General features: G+C 40.8%; 1 protein-coding gene across 2 annotated transcripts in view; it reads left to right on the forward strand.

Annotated features, from left to right (window-relative positions):
- The window catches only part of Dmrtc1 (DMRT like family C1), a 29765-nt gene extending 19596 nt beyond the window's left edge, over positions 1-10169 (forward strand). For both annotated transcript variants that reach the window (XM_075957527.1, XM_075957528.1), the window contains exons 2-7: positions 6418-6569; positions 6860-6915; positions 7221-7357; positions 8315-8381; positions 8551-8680; positions 9642-10169. In XM_075957527.1, coding sequence (XP_075813642.1) covers positions 6500-6569; positions 6860-6915; positions 7221-7357; positions 8315-8381; positions 8551-8680; positions 9642-9754 — 573 coding nt within the window. In that variant the 5' untranslated portion in view covers positions 6418-6499 and the 3' untranslated portion in view covers positions 9755-10169. The remainder of the gene's footprint in view (positions 1-6417; positions 6570-6859; positions 6916-7220; positions 7358-8314; positions 8382-8550; positions 8681-9641) is intronic.
- Positions 10170-15630: the final 5461 nt, after the last annotated feature.

Below are 15630 nucleotides of genomic sequence, written 5' to 3' on the forward strand. Positions count from 1 at the left end.
GAGTTCCTGTCTGTCTTCAATCAATTCTAGGACCCTAAGACATGGGTTGAAACAGGCCACTTCTCCCCAGCTTGCTTTAAGCGTATGGGGTTAATAGAAACCAAAATCACAGGACCAAAGTCAGTAGACAGAGGACTTGTGGGGGGAGATGATGCTCAGCCCATCAGACCTGCCACAGAAAGATCACTTCTAAGTCATTGATCACACTGGGATTAGCTACTTGGTGACGGTTAGTCGGTGATGTCGATAGGACTGGATTTGGAATCAACTGGGAGACACATCTCCAAGGATGTCTGGGAGGATGTTCCCATAAACATTTATCTGTGGAGAGAATGACTGCCCAGGAGTGTGGACTGCATCATTACATGGACTGGGTTCCAGGAGTGAATAAAAATGAAAAAGCAGCTGGGTGGTGGTGGCGCACGCCTTTAATCCCAGCACTTGGGAGGCAGAGGCAGGCGGATCTCTGTGAGTTCGAGGCCAGCCTGGTCTAGAAGAGCTAGTTCCAGGACAGGAACCAAAAGCTACGGAGAAACCCTGTCTCGAAAATCCCCCCAAAAAAGAGAAAGAAACAAAAAGAAAAAGCAATTGCCAGTGTCCCCTCCTCCATGCATTCTGTTTTTTACCAGTTGTGGAGTCTTGGCTGCCTGCTCCTGCCACTGTGAACTCTGCCACTTTCCCCTCCAGCCTGGATTAGACCCTTTTAATATGTGAGCTAAAATGTATTCTTTCTGTGAGCTATTTTTGAAAGCAATGAAAAACATAACCAATACAAACTCCAACTATTCTCTATCTGTGGGTCCCACCCTGGCTCTCTTACAGAAGTAGAGAAGAAGGCCTTGAGGCTCGAAATTCTGTTGTCTCCCTGGTACACTTTCTGGCCTCTGAGAAGCCCCTCCTTCTCTCAGCAAGGAAGGACTCACCCCTTCTCAGCAAGGAAGGACAATGGTTTCTTACAGCTGGTCCTGGTCAAGCATGTTTTTACTCCATTAGTTTGAAGCATATAGGAGACTGTCATTTGAAGGGAGATGGTATTTGTGTTTTCTGTGTCCTATTTATGTCCTCCTGTAGTCAAAATACATTTTATAGGTCAGTAAAACTGCCTAAGGGTAAAGATGAGTTATGTTTTATCCTCAGTGCAGCCTTGCCCTGGGATAAATGTTTCAGGACCTTTCAGGTTCACCCTAGGAAGACAAAAAACCCTCATAACGTGGAGAGTGACCTTGTGTGGTAGAGACAAACAAGGCTGTTTTTTGACCCCTGTTTTTTCCCCGAGGAGCTGTGGGTGCTTGGGTAGTGCTCGTGAGCAAAATGTCTAAAGCCCTTTTAAAGGCTCCATGTATTCTTTGTGTATGCTTCCCGCTCCCATAATCTCTGCTCAAGACTTCTCAGCTATGAAGTCTGCATAGAATACAAGGGGAGAGGCCTGCAAGCTGCTCCTCCTGGATGTATGGAAGTGTGGGTCAGAGGTGCCAGCTGTGGGAAAGAAACAGTTCTGAGTGAGACTGCTTTGCTACAAAGACCGGAGCAAGTGTCTTTGCCTCAGAGGGGGAACCTGATGTCCTAGGAGAACTCAGAAAGACACTTGCTCTCCCCTCCAAGATATCCCACCCCCATCACCAAGACATCATCCCCAGCACATCTTAAGTTGATGTCAGTAGGAAATATAAATAAAATATAATGAAGGCAAAACATTGTAAAGCATGACAACCTTTATTTCAACCGCACTAAACAAGATTCTCAGGAGGGTAAGGGCCTGGGCAGCAGAACGCCATGGCCCTGTTCTCGGCCTTTTTCTGTCCAGCGGCCTCTCCTGAGAAGGAAACAGAGAGACTAGTGGACCCTCAGAAGCCCTGTGGGAATGGAGAGGAGGGCTGGGGTGTTCTCTAGGCGAGAGGTAGAGACTCATTGCAGCTTTCTGTGAGTGGTAAGAGGCAGGCTGACTCAGAGCCCCACCTGAAGAACTTGGACACACGTGCCAGGGCTCTCTGGAACAGACCCTTCCAAGGCCTTCTCGGAGGAGCAGCCTTCCCGGTTCCTCTTGGGCCATTGGATGAGTTTTCCATGTTGTGAGCAAAGACATTACCTTCCTGGAAGTATTGTTGTGGGTTTCTCACAGTCTAAAAAAGAGAGTTGAGACCTCATGTTTGCGGTCCCTCATGACTGCTTTCCATTACCTCATGTGGGTACTGTGATGTGTATCTGCACTACTGGTTGAGGTGCTGAGGATGGAGAAGTTGGGAGCCCTGGCCTGAAGAACCCCAGTACCCCTGGAGGATGATCCAGAGCACATAAACATGAAGCTCACCTGCCCAGGGGGTGGAAAGAAGGGAAAGGATATCATCTTCCTAGAGTGTGACGCCCCACTCAGGACATTTATCCACAGTTCTGCTGAGGTCCCCACTGTGCTGGCTGTGGAACCGAGACCTGCCCCCTGCATAGCCCTAATCTCCACCCCTCCATGGCCCTAAGCCCCATTGTTCCTGCCCATGGTTCCTCCCTGCTTCAGTTCAGTACATTGTGCTCAACCAGTAGATACATTTCTGGAGCATGACCTTCGTCCTAACTCCCGCCCCCAGAACTTTCTGTTTCTTCCTCTGCATTTCACCTTCACTCTAGCTAGCTCAGCAGCCTGAATGAAGTTCTGCAGGCTGAACTGAAAATGCCGAGGACTTCGGGTACACAGTGAGTTCCCTGTGTGTGGGGTCTCCACTGACAAACGTGCTCATGATGCCTGTCTGTGGTTGCTCCGTTAAGTTAGGACCGTGAGGTTTCTCATGGCGCTCTCTTGGTGCTTGGTCCAAACTGTTCATAAAATTCCAGAACAAGGTCTGGTCATGGCGCTGTGAGGCTGGAAGGCCTGGACCCTACTTCTTCTCTCTGAGGCGTTTGCTCTGTGCAGGTTACCCGCATATCTGAGCATCTGCTTCTGGTGAATGATGGAAAGTATTTGGGGACTGCAGAGCGTGTACAATGTGCAGGACAGTCCTCAGGTCGTAGGTATTAAAGGTTAGCAGTTTACTCTTAGAATCGAGATTCACTTTGGGTTACATCTTGGAATCTGTTGGAGCCATCGATCTTTGTTTGCTTTTTCCCCTCAGGCCATCCACTTTTTCTGTCCCATTTCCTAATAGAATTATCGTGGAGCCTTTGTAGTGCTGTCTGTGACCTGCCTCTGATCTCACTGGAGTGTGTGTCCTGTCCTAAGGTGACTCCGTGCTGTGGTGCTTACCTCCGTGTTGGAGCATGATAGTGAAATGCTGGGGTTCATAATTCTCCATCTTTGTCCTCTTCCACATGTCGTTGGCCCTTTTATGTCATAAGCACTGCTATAGATCTTTGCGCGATAACTTTTCCTTCTCTTGATGATTACAGAGAGTGGAAACCTTTTGAATGTTTTGATCAGTGAGCATAGCATACTTTATTTTAATTTCTTTTTGCAAGATTTTAATAGTTTTTTTTCTAAACAAATGTTCCAGTGCTTATGCCCATATTTTTAACAGATATTTTGTTTGTTTTAATGTTTTTGTAGATGTCATTTAAAACCCTTTGGGTCTCCAAATTGTGGAAACAATCTCCTTAATTGTTTCTAATATAATGAATTCTATTGGGATTTTACATACTAAATTTTCTATTCAAATACTTTGTACAGAGTTTCTAATATTTAGAGATGATTTTTATCTGTAATATGTAGTGATGAGGTGAGCAGGGCTGCTTTTTGTCCTGTCTGGCTTCTGCACGGCTAGCTTAGCCCCAGAAATAATAACACAGAAACCGTATTCATTTAAACACTGCCTGGTCCATTATTTCCAGCCTCTTATTGGCTAATTCTCATATCTTGATTAACCCATTTCTAATAATCTGTGTGGCACCACGAGGTGGTGGCTTACCATGAAGATTCTAACCTACGTCCATCTTGGGTTGGAGCTTCATGGCGTCTGCCTGACTCTGCTTTCTACCCAGCATTCTGTTCTGTCTACTTCACTTACCAAATTTTCTGCCCTATGAAAAAGCCAAGGCAGTTTCTTTATTTAACCAATGAAATCAACACAAAACAGAAGACACTCCTACATCAGGAATATGGAGTATTTCTTGTATCAAATATGTCACTTTTAACGGAAGATAATCCAGAGGTGTTTTTTGTTTAATGGAATGCAATTAACTAAACAGTTCATAATTAGACAAAATACAGAAAACATTGACTGTAGAGTGTTCAGCCATAAATGCGATATCTGTGTCTTATGATCCCCTTTCCCTCTACTCCTCTCCACTCTGGTCTACCCCACCCCCACTCCACCAAGATTCAGGGAACTTTGTAAAGAGAAGGCAAGGATAGTATAAGACTCAAAGTCAGGGAAAACCATGACTAACAGTGTCTTCTGCTTATCAAAGAATCACTTACTTTTGAACTTGTAGCACATAAGCTGTAGACCATCAAGTCAGTCGATAATCTAGCATGGTTGGGAGAGGGGGTCATGAGTCTGCACACCTCCTTGAAAAGTTATGGACAGTTGATAGATTTGGGGGTTGGGGAGAATTGACTTTTTCTTAAAGTGTGGCCTTAGTCTGTCATGCTCCTGTGGTTTGCCCTACACCCAGGATTGCACATTTGTTTTAGTGGATTATTAAAGAAAAACAAATAGGACACAGAGTTTGGAGGGGTGGAAAGGTAGATGGTGAACATAGGAAGAGTTAAGGGAGGAGTTGGGTCTGAATATTTTAAAAACTCATTGTATTGATGTCTCACAGGGTTGATAAAAATATACAAAAAAGAGGACATGGCTGGGATGGGTCTGAGAGGAACTGGGGGAGGAGTCAGGTAGAGTATTATCAAAATACATTGCTTGCATATATAAAATTTTCAAAGAATTAATAAAAATATACTAAAATATATAACCAAATGGCATTCTTTTACTTCCTCCCTTTCAATCTGTATGCCTTTTTATTTATTTTGAGGTTTTTGTTTCTATGTGGCAGCTATGGCCTAAAGTTTAATGTATGCATATGGTTTAATTTGTATAGAGAGACATTCGAGCTCATTTCTGATTTTTTGAATGGAGTATTCTGTCTTTTCAATATCACATATTTTCTTTCATCCATACAATCTAATTAATTTGTACATGTATATAGACATACATACATCAAAGCTAAAGAGACAACATTTAGAGAAAGAAAAGAAACTAAAGTGTGGTAGAAACAAGAGAGTGATAAAGGAAAATAAAGATGAATATATTTTTTCTCATGTATAGAGTCTTCATTCAATTGTATGTGTATACATGTATGTGTGTGTGTGCATGTGCATGTATATAACATGAAAGTAGAAGAGGAACTATTTGGGGGTAAGAAGAGGACTGGGTGGAAGATGAGCACGTGAGTGCAATGGAAGGATATATGAGTAAAGCACTGTGCTAACCATGTGAAAATGTCAGAACTCATCCATCATTTTGAATGCTAAATAAAAATTATAAGATAATAAGACTATAAAAGTTAATGAAAAGAATTACTTACCTTTTCACCAGTAAGTATATTTCTAGCAATGGATTTTTTGGTAGATGCATTTTATTGGATTGAGGCTATGTTTTTGTGCTCCTACAATGCCAACTTTTTAATCTGATATTTATCATGGGTGGGCTTTTATGTTGTTAAATATCTTTTCTGTTATACATCTTGGTAACTTCTGTCCTTTTATTTTATACCACTAATACAGTAAAATTCATTGGTGGGTCTTTTTGAGACAAGGTCTCACTCTAGCCCAAGCTATCATGGAATTCATTGTGTAGTCAAGGCTGACCTCAAATCTGTTGGAATCCAGTTGTCTGAACCTTCTGAATGCTGGGATGTGTGCATATGCCATTAGACCAAGCTTTAGCATTGGTATTTAAATGAAAGGCGTCTTGCATTTCTAGGGAAAGCTATGTTTGATGTTGGATGTTTTTCATACATTCTTGAAATCAAACTGCTAAAATTTCATGAGAGAGGTTTGCATCTATGTTCATGAGGAATATTGGTCAGTAATACTACCTGTGGCATCTTTTATTTCTTCATAGAAGTAATGTTGAACACATTAAATAAATAGGGAAGTTCTTTCTTTTACTTTCTAAAAAAGCTCTTGTCAGATTGCTTTGGCATTTTGTTCATTGGACATAATTAATACCAGTGATGATTGAGGCATGTGTTGAGTCAATGAATAAAGTATGACATTTCACTGAGGCAAGTCACAGTGGCTGGGGAAACTTGATAGATTCAACTTAGTCCCAACACAGCAGTAGATTGCTTGTCCAAATAAGGGGGTAAAAGTATTGTTGCCTCTTCAAGTCTTAGGACTGTCAAAATCGTGCCTTCTTTTCCTATGTATAGTGTCTGGGAGACCTCTTCTATATGTAACTAATGTTAGGTCTACAAATCCCCCTGTTTTAGGGAACTACGCAAGGCCTTGTCTGTTGTGAGTGCCTTCAAGAAGAAACAGATAAAGAGACGCCTAGTTTGGAGACAGAGAAGGATGATGATGGCGGCTGCCTCTAATGCGCACATGCATGTCAAGAAATTGACTATGGAAGAAGGAGTTTGCAGTAAGTGTCTTTCACTAGATAGGGTCCCTGAACTTGGGGAGGAAGCATGAGTATTTTTGTAACCAGTCCCATCACTGACATGCAGTGTAACCTTCAGCAAGAACTCTCTAATGTATAAAAAAAAATCATTGTCAGGTGCCAAAGTGTTTACAGGAAGGAATGCTTTGGCAAGGCATTAGGGAGCAGAAAAGATCAGTAATGACATGAGATTTTAGTATAGGTGTGGGGTTATTATAGAAAGGGGATGGTAGGGAAGGAAGTCTGAACCCTGTGTGACCATTATTTTATAGCTGGAAAGAACACTATGCATCAGCTCCAGGTCAAGGTTGACGCAGCAACCCAGGAGGTAAGAAGAGTCTATTGCCCAAGGGGAATTTTCCTATCAGCCATTGCCCAGACCCTTTTCAGTATATCCTGAAGACAGTTTCCATTTCTAATCCTATGACCTACTCCTCTTGTGGCACTGGAAAAATCACTTCTCTCTGGACCTCAGTGTTCTCAAATCAGAGTAAAATGTAAGGTTGGATGGTCTTCAAGGTTCCCACAGCTTGGAATTCTGTGTTCTTATTTTCATCCAAAATTATACTCATTCTTAATCTTTCCATGAACAACTGGGTGTCTGATCCTTATCTTTGATCTCTGCCTCTTCAGGAGAGCTCTAAGGGGCCTGTGCTGCTGAGTCAGCCCCCAGAACTAACATCTATGCCATATACTCCGGAGACCACGGGGCAACAACTGGCAGTTTCCCTTTCAGGGGAGCTCCATGGGCTCTCTACCATGCCGAGCATGTGAGTAGGACAAGGAACATAGGATGTACTGTGTTTGGGGATTTCCAACTTTGTGTTTAGTGCCATGAGTGTTAGCAGCAGGAGAATGATAATAGGAAGAAGGAGGTAAAGGAGCAAGGGAAGGAGAAATTAGCAAGGGTAGAAAACTTTCAGCGTTGGCACTTTCTATCCAAGAGGATCTGCACAAGTAGTTTTCCAAGTCTCCATTTCCCAGCAAGTATGTTGGTGGACATAGTCTATATCTATACCATTGAAAAGAGAACTAACACAAGGTCTACCACATAGTAGGTCTTCAACGTGTTGAGAATGTTATTACTTTTTGACAGATAGAGAAGGAAGGTCCTGCTGAAATCTGGGAGCTTTGTAAGGAGGTTTCACAGGGCCTCAGGAGTCTGTCCAAAGGACAGTGAACCTGAATTATCTTTCATGGCCAGAGCTAATTGGGTAAGGTGGGGGCAAGATGCAGCCACTGAAAAAGGATGGTACTCACAATGCCTTCAGCTGCTTTCAGACTAAAACATAGACACTATGATTCATCATCATCATTTTCACTCTAGCCCTGGAAGGAAAAAGCCAGTATAAGCTATTGTTTCTGGGATGCAGGTAAAGGGGATGCTGAAAATGAGTCGGCCAATAGAAAGGGCTTGCCCAAAGCACAAGGTTAAATATCCACGCAATCATTTGGATCCCCAAATCTCAGTATTGCAGATTCCTGCTACTTTGTCTACTGGTAGGATATTTCTGTGAGAACATTTCTTTGGAGTATGTGTGGTTGAGATAGGGTTTATCAGTAGCTTTTGGAGCCTGTCATAGAACTAGCTCTTGTAGACTAGGCTGGCCTCGAACTCACAGAGATCTGCCTGCCTCTGCCTCCCAAGTGCTGGGATTAAAGGCGTGCGCCACCACTACCAGGCTTCATGAGAACTTTTAATACCTTGGCCCTTCCTCTTCTTACAGGTGCCCAAGCCTGATGCTTCAGCCCTGTGCCACTACTGACCCTATGCTACTGCAGTCACAGGTCCTGGTAAAGACATGGGATTCAGAACAATGGGAGGAAATAAGTTTTGGAGATGTGAACACAAGTAGACGGGGCAGAGTGGGGGGCATCTGGGCAGCAGGTGCTAGAGGGTTACTTATCATAGAAGAGGACACACATTTCCCTAGTCTTCATTTTCTCACCCTTTCTTCTGCAGGGCCCCAGTGCCTCCAACCAGGCTTCAGTTTCTGCTACCTTGGAGTGGCAGGAGATGCTGGAGGCTGCTGAAGCTCTGATGACTCTGAAAAATTCTTCGCAGACACGTCACCAGCCCTGTGGTGTACCAGGTATGTGGGGATATTTGGCAGACAGAAAGCTGTGAGATGAGTTATTGGTAGCTATCTAGAAACCCAGAGTTGGTGTTTTTAACTACCTTGGAGCCAAGCACTCAAGTTCCTAAGGCTGACTTGAGCGATGGTGCCTAGGGGTTACTCAGTGAATCTTCAGGTCACTAAATGTTTTGGTCTATAAAAATTGCCCAGTGCCCTGACATCAAGAAACAGGTAGACTGAGGTCCCTGAGATAGCAAAATCTTACTCCAGGGGAAGCAGTATATCAAGTAGAAGGAATAGAACTGGATATAACGGTTCCCAATGCATGGTTGTGTCCCAGTCCACTGTAGACTGAGAAGAACCAGTAGAACATGCACAGAGGATAAGGGTCTGGCATGGAACGAGATCATGATGGCCACTTGAAAGCATTTCCAATGTAGATACAGAGCCTGAACAGCCTTATCAGGTAGAATTTTGCCAGTGAATTTCAGTGGTCAACCCAAACAGGAAGGGCTTCCTGAGATCAAAGGAGTATTACATGACTGGGGAGGCTGAGGTGGAGTCTGGGCACTACTGAGACAAAAACGCCAATGGATATTGGCTTGTGGGTGGGAAGCCACTCTGGGTGGACATGCTGGAACAAAAGGCAATTAATGAAACTATAGAGAGATTGTCACTGAGGTCTAGCAGAATGGGTGATGTAGGCTAGGCCAGCAAATCTGTGGGGTGAGGAGATAGAGAATTTCTTCAGTGAGGATCATATCTAGAAATCCCAGGTTTGACCAAAAGGGATTGCTGGCTGTGCCTGAGGGATGGTAGAGCAAATACCAGAGATAAGGAGGTCTGATGGGGATTGGTATATTCCTGGTCTCTCTGACAAATCTGAGATTGTTTGAGACACAACAAAGGTGAAGAGAGAGCTGAGGAGAGTATCATGTATGTGATCTGACTTTGATCTTTGTTTTTCTGTCTTTAGGTCCTGCTGGAGAGAGGGGACTGCAGCTGGCCAGCCCCACAATGCCACCTCGGCCTGCTAGCTCTGGTTCACTGCCTTCTGGACATCTGGATTGCATGTCCCTCTTGACCTAAGAACCCAGACTGTGAGGCCTTGCTAGAGCACTGCCTGTTTGATTCTTGTTTCTGAATTTGCAAAATGGCTCCTGCCCAAAGTGCTTAATGTGTTTTTTAAGCATTCAGGTATTTTATAAGCTTTCAGATCCTTTTTATGATGTAGGGCAATTACTTGGCTTTCCTATATTCTTTATCCCCATCCTTTATTTCTTTGGAAGCTTGGGGCTTTTTATGTGTCTTATAAAATGCTTTGTGCAATCTAATATGATCAATCAATCTATCAGTGGGGTTCTGAGTGATATCAAATGCCAGTGTTTTCCTTTGTGTGCACTTGCACACTTATCTGTGCACTACTGTACTTACATATGTATGTGGAAACAGGATTTTTCACATTGCATCTAGATTTGTGTGTTACCAGAAATAAATAATTTTATAAGGCACTAAGAAGTATGGGTTGTTTGTTAAGTGGCATATGACAAATATCAAGGAAGACTACATAAACAGTTATCTAGAAATTTATTCTATTGAAGCATCAAGTAAGAGGTTTAAAAGAGCAAATATCAGTTACAATGTCTTTCAGAATTGCACAGCCCCTTTATTTGCTACCAAAGTCAACATTGTGTAGTATTCAGTGGTCTTCTTCATCCCTGGAGGAGGTGCTGTGTCCTCTAATAATGTTTGAACTCATTGCAGAAATAGAGATCCTATCAGACAGACAGAAATTTCAACCAGACTTTGTTGGATGAACTTTTTCCTTCCAAACCTTTCCTCATTCCATCACAAATGATTGTTGATGACATCTATTTATACTATTTCTTCTTTCCTGATGCTATGCTAATCAGAATTCTGATATTTTCCATATGATGATGGAATCAGTTAGGATATGGAGCAAGACTGAAGATCATCTCACTTTCCTTCTACTCCCTTGAGTAATTACATGGATAAATGATCCCTAAGTCCATTCATTCCCAATGACAGATGTTTAAGGTCAAGTATTCTTGAAGGAGTATGTGAGGAATAGCCAAGGTCCTGCTATACAGGGACATCCTCACCACGGGTTGGTTCGATAGCTGAGTTATTCTTTTTGGATTTGTAGACACCAATAGGCAATGTTTCCCATTCCGAATGCACAGAAGTTATATATGGTGAGTGCAATACTTATATGATCTATAAACCATTATCAGTATTTAACTTTTTAGTTGAAATCCATTTAAGATTTCTATTCTGAGCCAGGCAGTGGTTGTGCATGCCTTTAATCCCAGAACTTGGGAGGCAAAGGTAGGCAGATCTCTCTGAGTTTGAAACTAGCCTAGTCTACAAGAGTTAGTTCCAGGACAGGCTCCAAAGCTACAGAGAAACCCTGTCTCAAAAAACCAATAAAAAATATTTCTATTCAGATATAGTGTGAAGAAGACATCCAGTTATACAGATACCATGAATTAAACATTTTCCAAAGTAAGTGGCATTCATATTATGATAGTCAAGAATACATGGACTCCAAGACCCATGAGAAGTATAGAGGTCATTTGAGAAGTCACAGCACATAGACCATGATTAAAATAAGAAAGAATTCTAGCTCTGGTTGTAGGAAAATTCTCAAGTATGTCTCTTTATGCCCCTATCTCTATTATACATAAGGTAGAAAAACCAGGAGAAATCTGGAACGCTTAGCCCCTAAGTTAGTAGTGAGAATGACTTGGTAGACTGGCCTATGAATTCAATGTTCTGGGTTATACAGCAGTTATATGGCAAACCAGTTTCTATCTTGCCTGATTTGAAAGGCTGAAGGAAATTGATTGGCCATTGGAAGCCCCTTACAACAGGCCAGAAACATTAGAGCTGAAGGTCTAAATGCAGATATCATGTGAACAAGAAACTAGCAAAGATTATACAAGTAACTGAGCCTCTGGCCCATTGGCAACAGTCTTCCTATATGCTAAGCCAGGGTGCAGTCTTGGAAAAGTGTTTTCTTTAAAACCTTCAAATCCAAACAAAACATTAAAAGGCATATATATTAACAGAGAAGGATGGGACAATTACAAAAACAAATTAAAACTCCAAAAGTTGTACTGAAAGAAACTCAGGACTAGGAGAGACATCAAAAAGAACAGAAAAAAATCACCCTAACAATGTTTGATAAGTTAAAAGTCAACACAGAGAGTCAAAAACAATGTATAAAATAACAACAAAAATGAAGACAGAAGTCAACATTTTTATTAGATATTTTTATTTTATGTGTGAGTGTTTTGTCTGAATAAATGCATATGTTTCACATCCGTGTTTAGTACCTGTGGAGATTCAGAAGATGGTAAGATGGTATTGGATTCCCTGGAACTTCAGGTAACTGTAAAGATGTTTGTGAACCACCATGTGGGTGCTGGGAGTCAAATGCAGGTCTTCTGCAAGAACAGGTTTCTTTCCAGGCCCTGCAGTTTCTGATTTTAAACCACTGTATAAAGTTACAATTATCAAAGTGTCTGGTATTGGGCATACAAAAAAGACAAACAGTCCAGGAGAAAACCATAGTGCCAAGAAATAAATTCCTACCCATATGGTTAAATGACCTTTGACAGTGGGCCCACTGGATGAAGGACAGTACTGCCTCAATACGACATATTGGAAAACCACATGGAAAAATGCGGTTGGTACATTGCATCATCTAAAAATTATCTGAAAAGAATTAAGGCACAAGAAGAAAAAAAGTTGTTGAATTTAAATTGGTCTGCCTTTTCTCAGAACAAGATGAAAATGAAATATTCTTGTTGTTTTCATATCATCTTTGATTATTGTGATCATTGCTTTGGAAATAATTTAATTTGTGTTCAATTGTGATTGAAATAAACTAATTTAAAATAATTTCAGATTTTCATAATACTTAATGACTCTCCAAATTTGTATAGCATTTGTATTACTTTTGAAGTGATGTTCATGCATAACCATGTATGATTATTGATCACCTTGTCAGCAAATAGAAGAACAATTTGAGTGATTAGTTTCATACCTGTGTAAAGCAAGCAAAAGAAAACAAGATGAGATATATAGCATCAATATATGTAGGTTAAGATCAATACCAATAAGATCTCCATAAAAAGATTTGACTTTTTTATTCAGTTTACTCTTTTCTATCTCTTTTATTCAGTTTACTTTTTAAATATCTCTTAATTGTTACAAAGGATGTTGACTTCATTGTGAAAATGAAGAAAGGCCATGAATTTGAAAGAGACCAAGGAATGGTATAAAGAAGGTTTTGGAGGGAGGAAAGGAAAAGGGGAAATAATGTAATATATTATAATTTGTGATGGTTTGAATGAGAATGACCCCCATAAGTTTATATGTTTGAATGTCTAGGTCTCAGTTGGTAGACTGTTTAGGAAAGATTAGCAAATAGGTATGACCTTATTGGAGAAGGTGTGTCACTGAGGGTGAAGGCTTTGATGTTTTAAAATCCTGTGCCAGACCCAGTTTTATTTTCTCTTCCAGAAATTTACAGTTCAGATGTAAGTTCTCAGCTACTGCTCCAGAGCCATACTTGCCTGCCTGCTGACACAGAGTCTCCACTGTAATGATCACAGACTAACCTAAGCCTCTAAAACTATAAGCAAGTATACAATTAAATGTATCTTCTATAAGTTGTCTTGGTCATGCTGATAGAACAGTAACTAAGACATAACCACCAAACAGAAGCAATTTTTCAAACCATAAAAACTGATCAATTATTGCCTTCTTTGTGCATTTTTTATGTGAAACGAGGTCTTCCTATATTCCTAGGTTGGCTTTGAACTCTTGACTAAAGTGATCCTCTCACTTTATTAAAGCTTAAATATTTTATTTCATGGTTTATTCAGTTTCTAATTTTGTTGGGGAGTTTCTGAGATTGTGTTTTGTTGTGTTTAGAGCTAATGGGCCAGGCAGCATTTAAATAAATACAGTTTCTGTGTGATTAATTCAGGTATAAGCTAGCTGAGTGGTTGGGACGACAAGCAGCCTGCCTTCCTGTTACAGATTGGCACCCATGTGGTCAACTAAATCCATGTGAAATCTGATAGAGCTTCAAAAACAATACAGAGTTTAACACAGCTTCTTGCTGTTTGCTGGTGGCTTGCCACAGCTGCTTTAAGAGAGATTTTCCTCATTCAGCTGTAGTGGGGGCGGGGAAGCCACACAGTTTTAAAATGCCAGCTTTCATGGCTATGCTGCTAATGTGACCTTTGTCTCTTGTGGGAGATAGAGCATTTGGATGGGATTTGTGAGTAAAGTACTATGGCTTGCTTGATGGAAACGTGGACTTGCTGTGTGCCTAAAAGAGAGGCAATACATTCAGCTCAGAGGCACAAGCATCTCTGCCATGCTGGACTCTGCAGAGTGTGGGCAGGAACTACTATCTTTACCATAATAACAGCACAGCTTAAGTTTTAGACTGGGAAGGCAAACAGGCTGTACCATATTACTCCTAACAAGGGTACACCTGAAGATTTTAAGAAGCGCTTAGCAGTTTAAGAAGTGCTCCTGGACTATGAAGACTTACAGATTCACAATAGGACAGATTGAGACATAAAAGACCTCTAAATGGGTCACAATGTTGGATAAATGTACATAGGCTTGGGGGAGACAAAAAAAGAGTATAGACTATAAAATAAAGTTAATGCTTTAAAAAATAAAGGTAAAATCTTTAAAGAGACAGGTAGTACAGATAGTCATAGATTAAAATGAGGAAAACAATAAGCCACATAAAATGGAAAATTCACAGAGACTCTGGATTCTGTATATTATTGTGTTTTCTTTGAATTTTTTGACTGTGAAGGAGCTAAGTACAGAGAGACATTTCATTGCTTGGGCTGCTAAGCTAAACCAGCATGCATATTATAAATGTATTATGACTTCAGGATTTGGGTCTAAGGATATGGTGCTTTGGAAAAGAGGTTCTTTAGTTTTCACAGAGGATGAGACCCTGTGTACTCCTTCTAGACCAATATGGTATGTTAGACCACACCCTCCTGAAAGGTTGCTATAAATACTCTCAGAAAATTACTTCATTCAACTTCTGACTGAGATGAACCTAGCACACAGGATATACCATGAAGGACCTGATTAACAGTGCCCCCATATAGCAGGAAGAAGTTTGGAGAGAAATAACTATGTCCATATTTTCAAATATTGTTTATAAAATCTTTGTTTTCATTTAAAGGGGGATATGATATAGAAATAAATAATTTGCATTGGTATGGATCTTGCTTTATTGATATAAATTTAAGGTCAATCTTGTTATATGTATATTTCTGCTCTTGATTAAGGTATTGTGATTGTGTAGTTCATTTAAAATTATAATGTATAATTAAGAAATATAGATTAATAGATAATCTCTATAATAGTCAAGTTTGTAGTCATGTTAAATTTTCTAGATGTTCATTTTAGATGGATAGACATTCTTCATATATTTCAAAGACTACAGAATATGGCATTTAAAGTGTTTTAATAACTTAGGACTTTTCATGACAATGACACACATCTACTCCTGGCAGCACCAAGCTATTTTGAGAGGAAGATGGGCATCAAAGAGACTCCTTAGCCATTTGAGCAGGAAACTGCTCTTGCCTGGACTGTTGCATAAACTGGACATGAAGAACCTACAGAGAGAGGACTACTAAACTTGTCTAAAGGTGAGATGGTCCTTCGGGGTTCCTGCTTCATGAGAGAGCCTGCGAGACATTCTTCAGGACACAGAAGAAAGTGACTGAACAGTCTTTGAAATTTCCAGCTTCATGAAAAAGTCTGCTGGATACTATGGGCCTGTAGGATGAAGATAGATCCATGCCCCAATGGTACAAAAAAACTTTGGGTAAATGTCCAGGCAGCGAGATGCCTTTGTCATTTCTAAAGTTTTGGAAGTTGCTTAC

Source organism: Microtus pennsylvanicus, chromosome X, assembly GCF_037038515.1.
Source record: "Microtus pennsylvanicus isolate mMicPen1 chromosome X, mMicPen1.hap1, whole genome shotgun sequence".
Taxonomy (NCBI): domain Eukaryota; kingdom Metazoa; phylum Chordata; class Mammalia; order Rodentia; family Cricetidae; genus Microtus; species Microtus pennsylvanicus.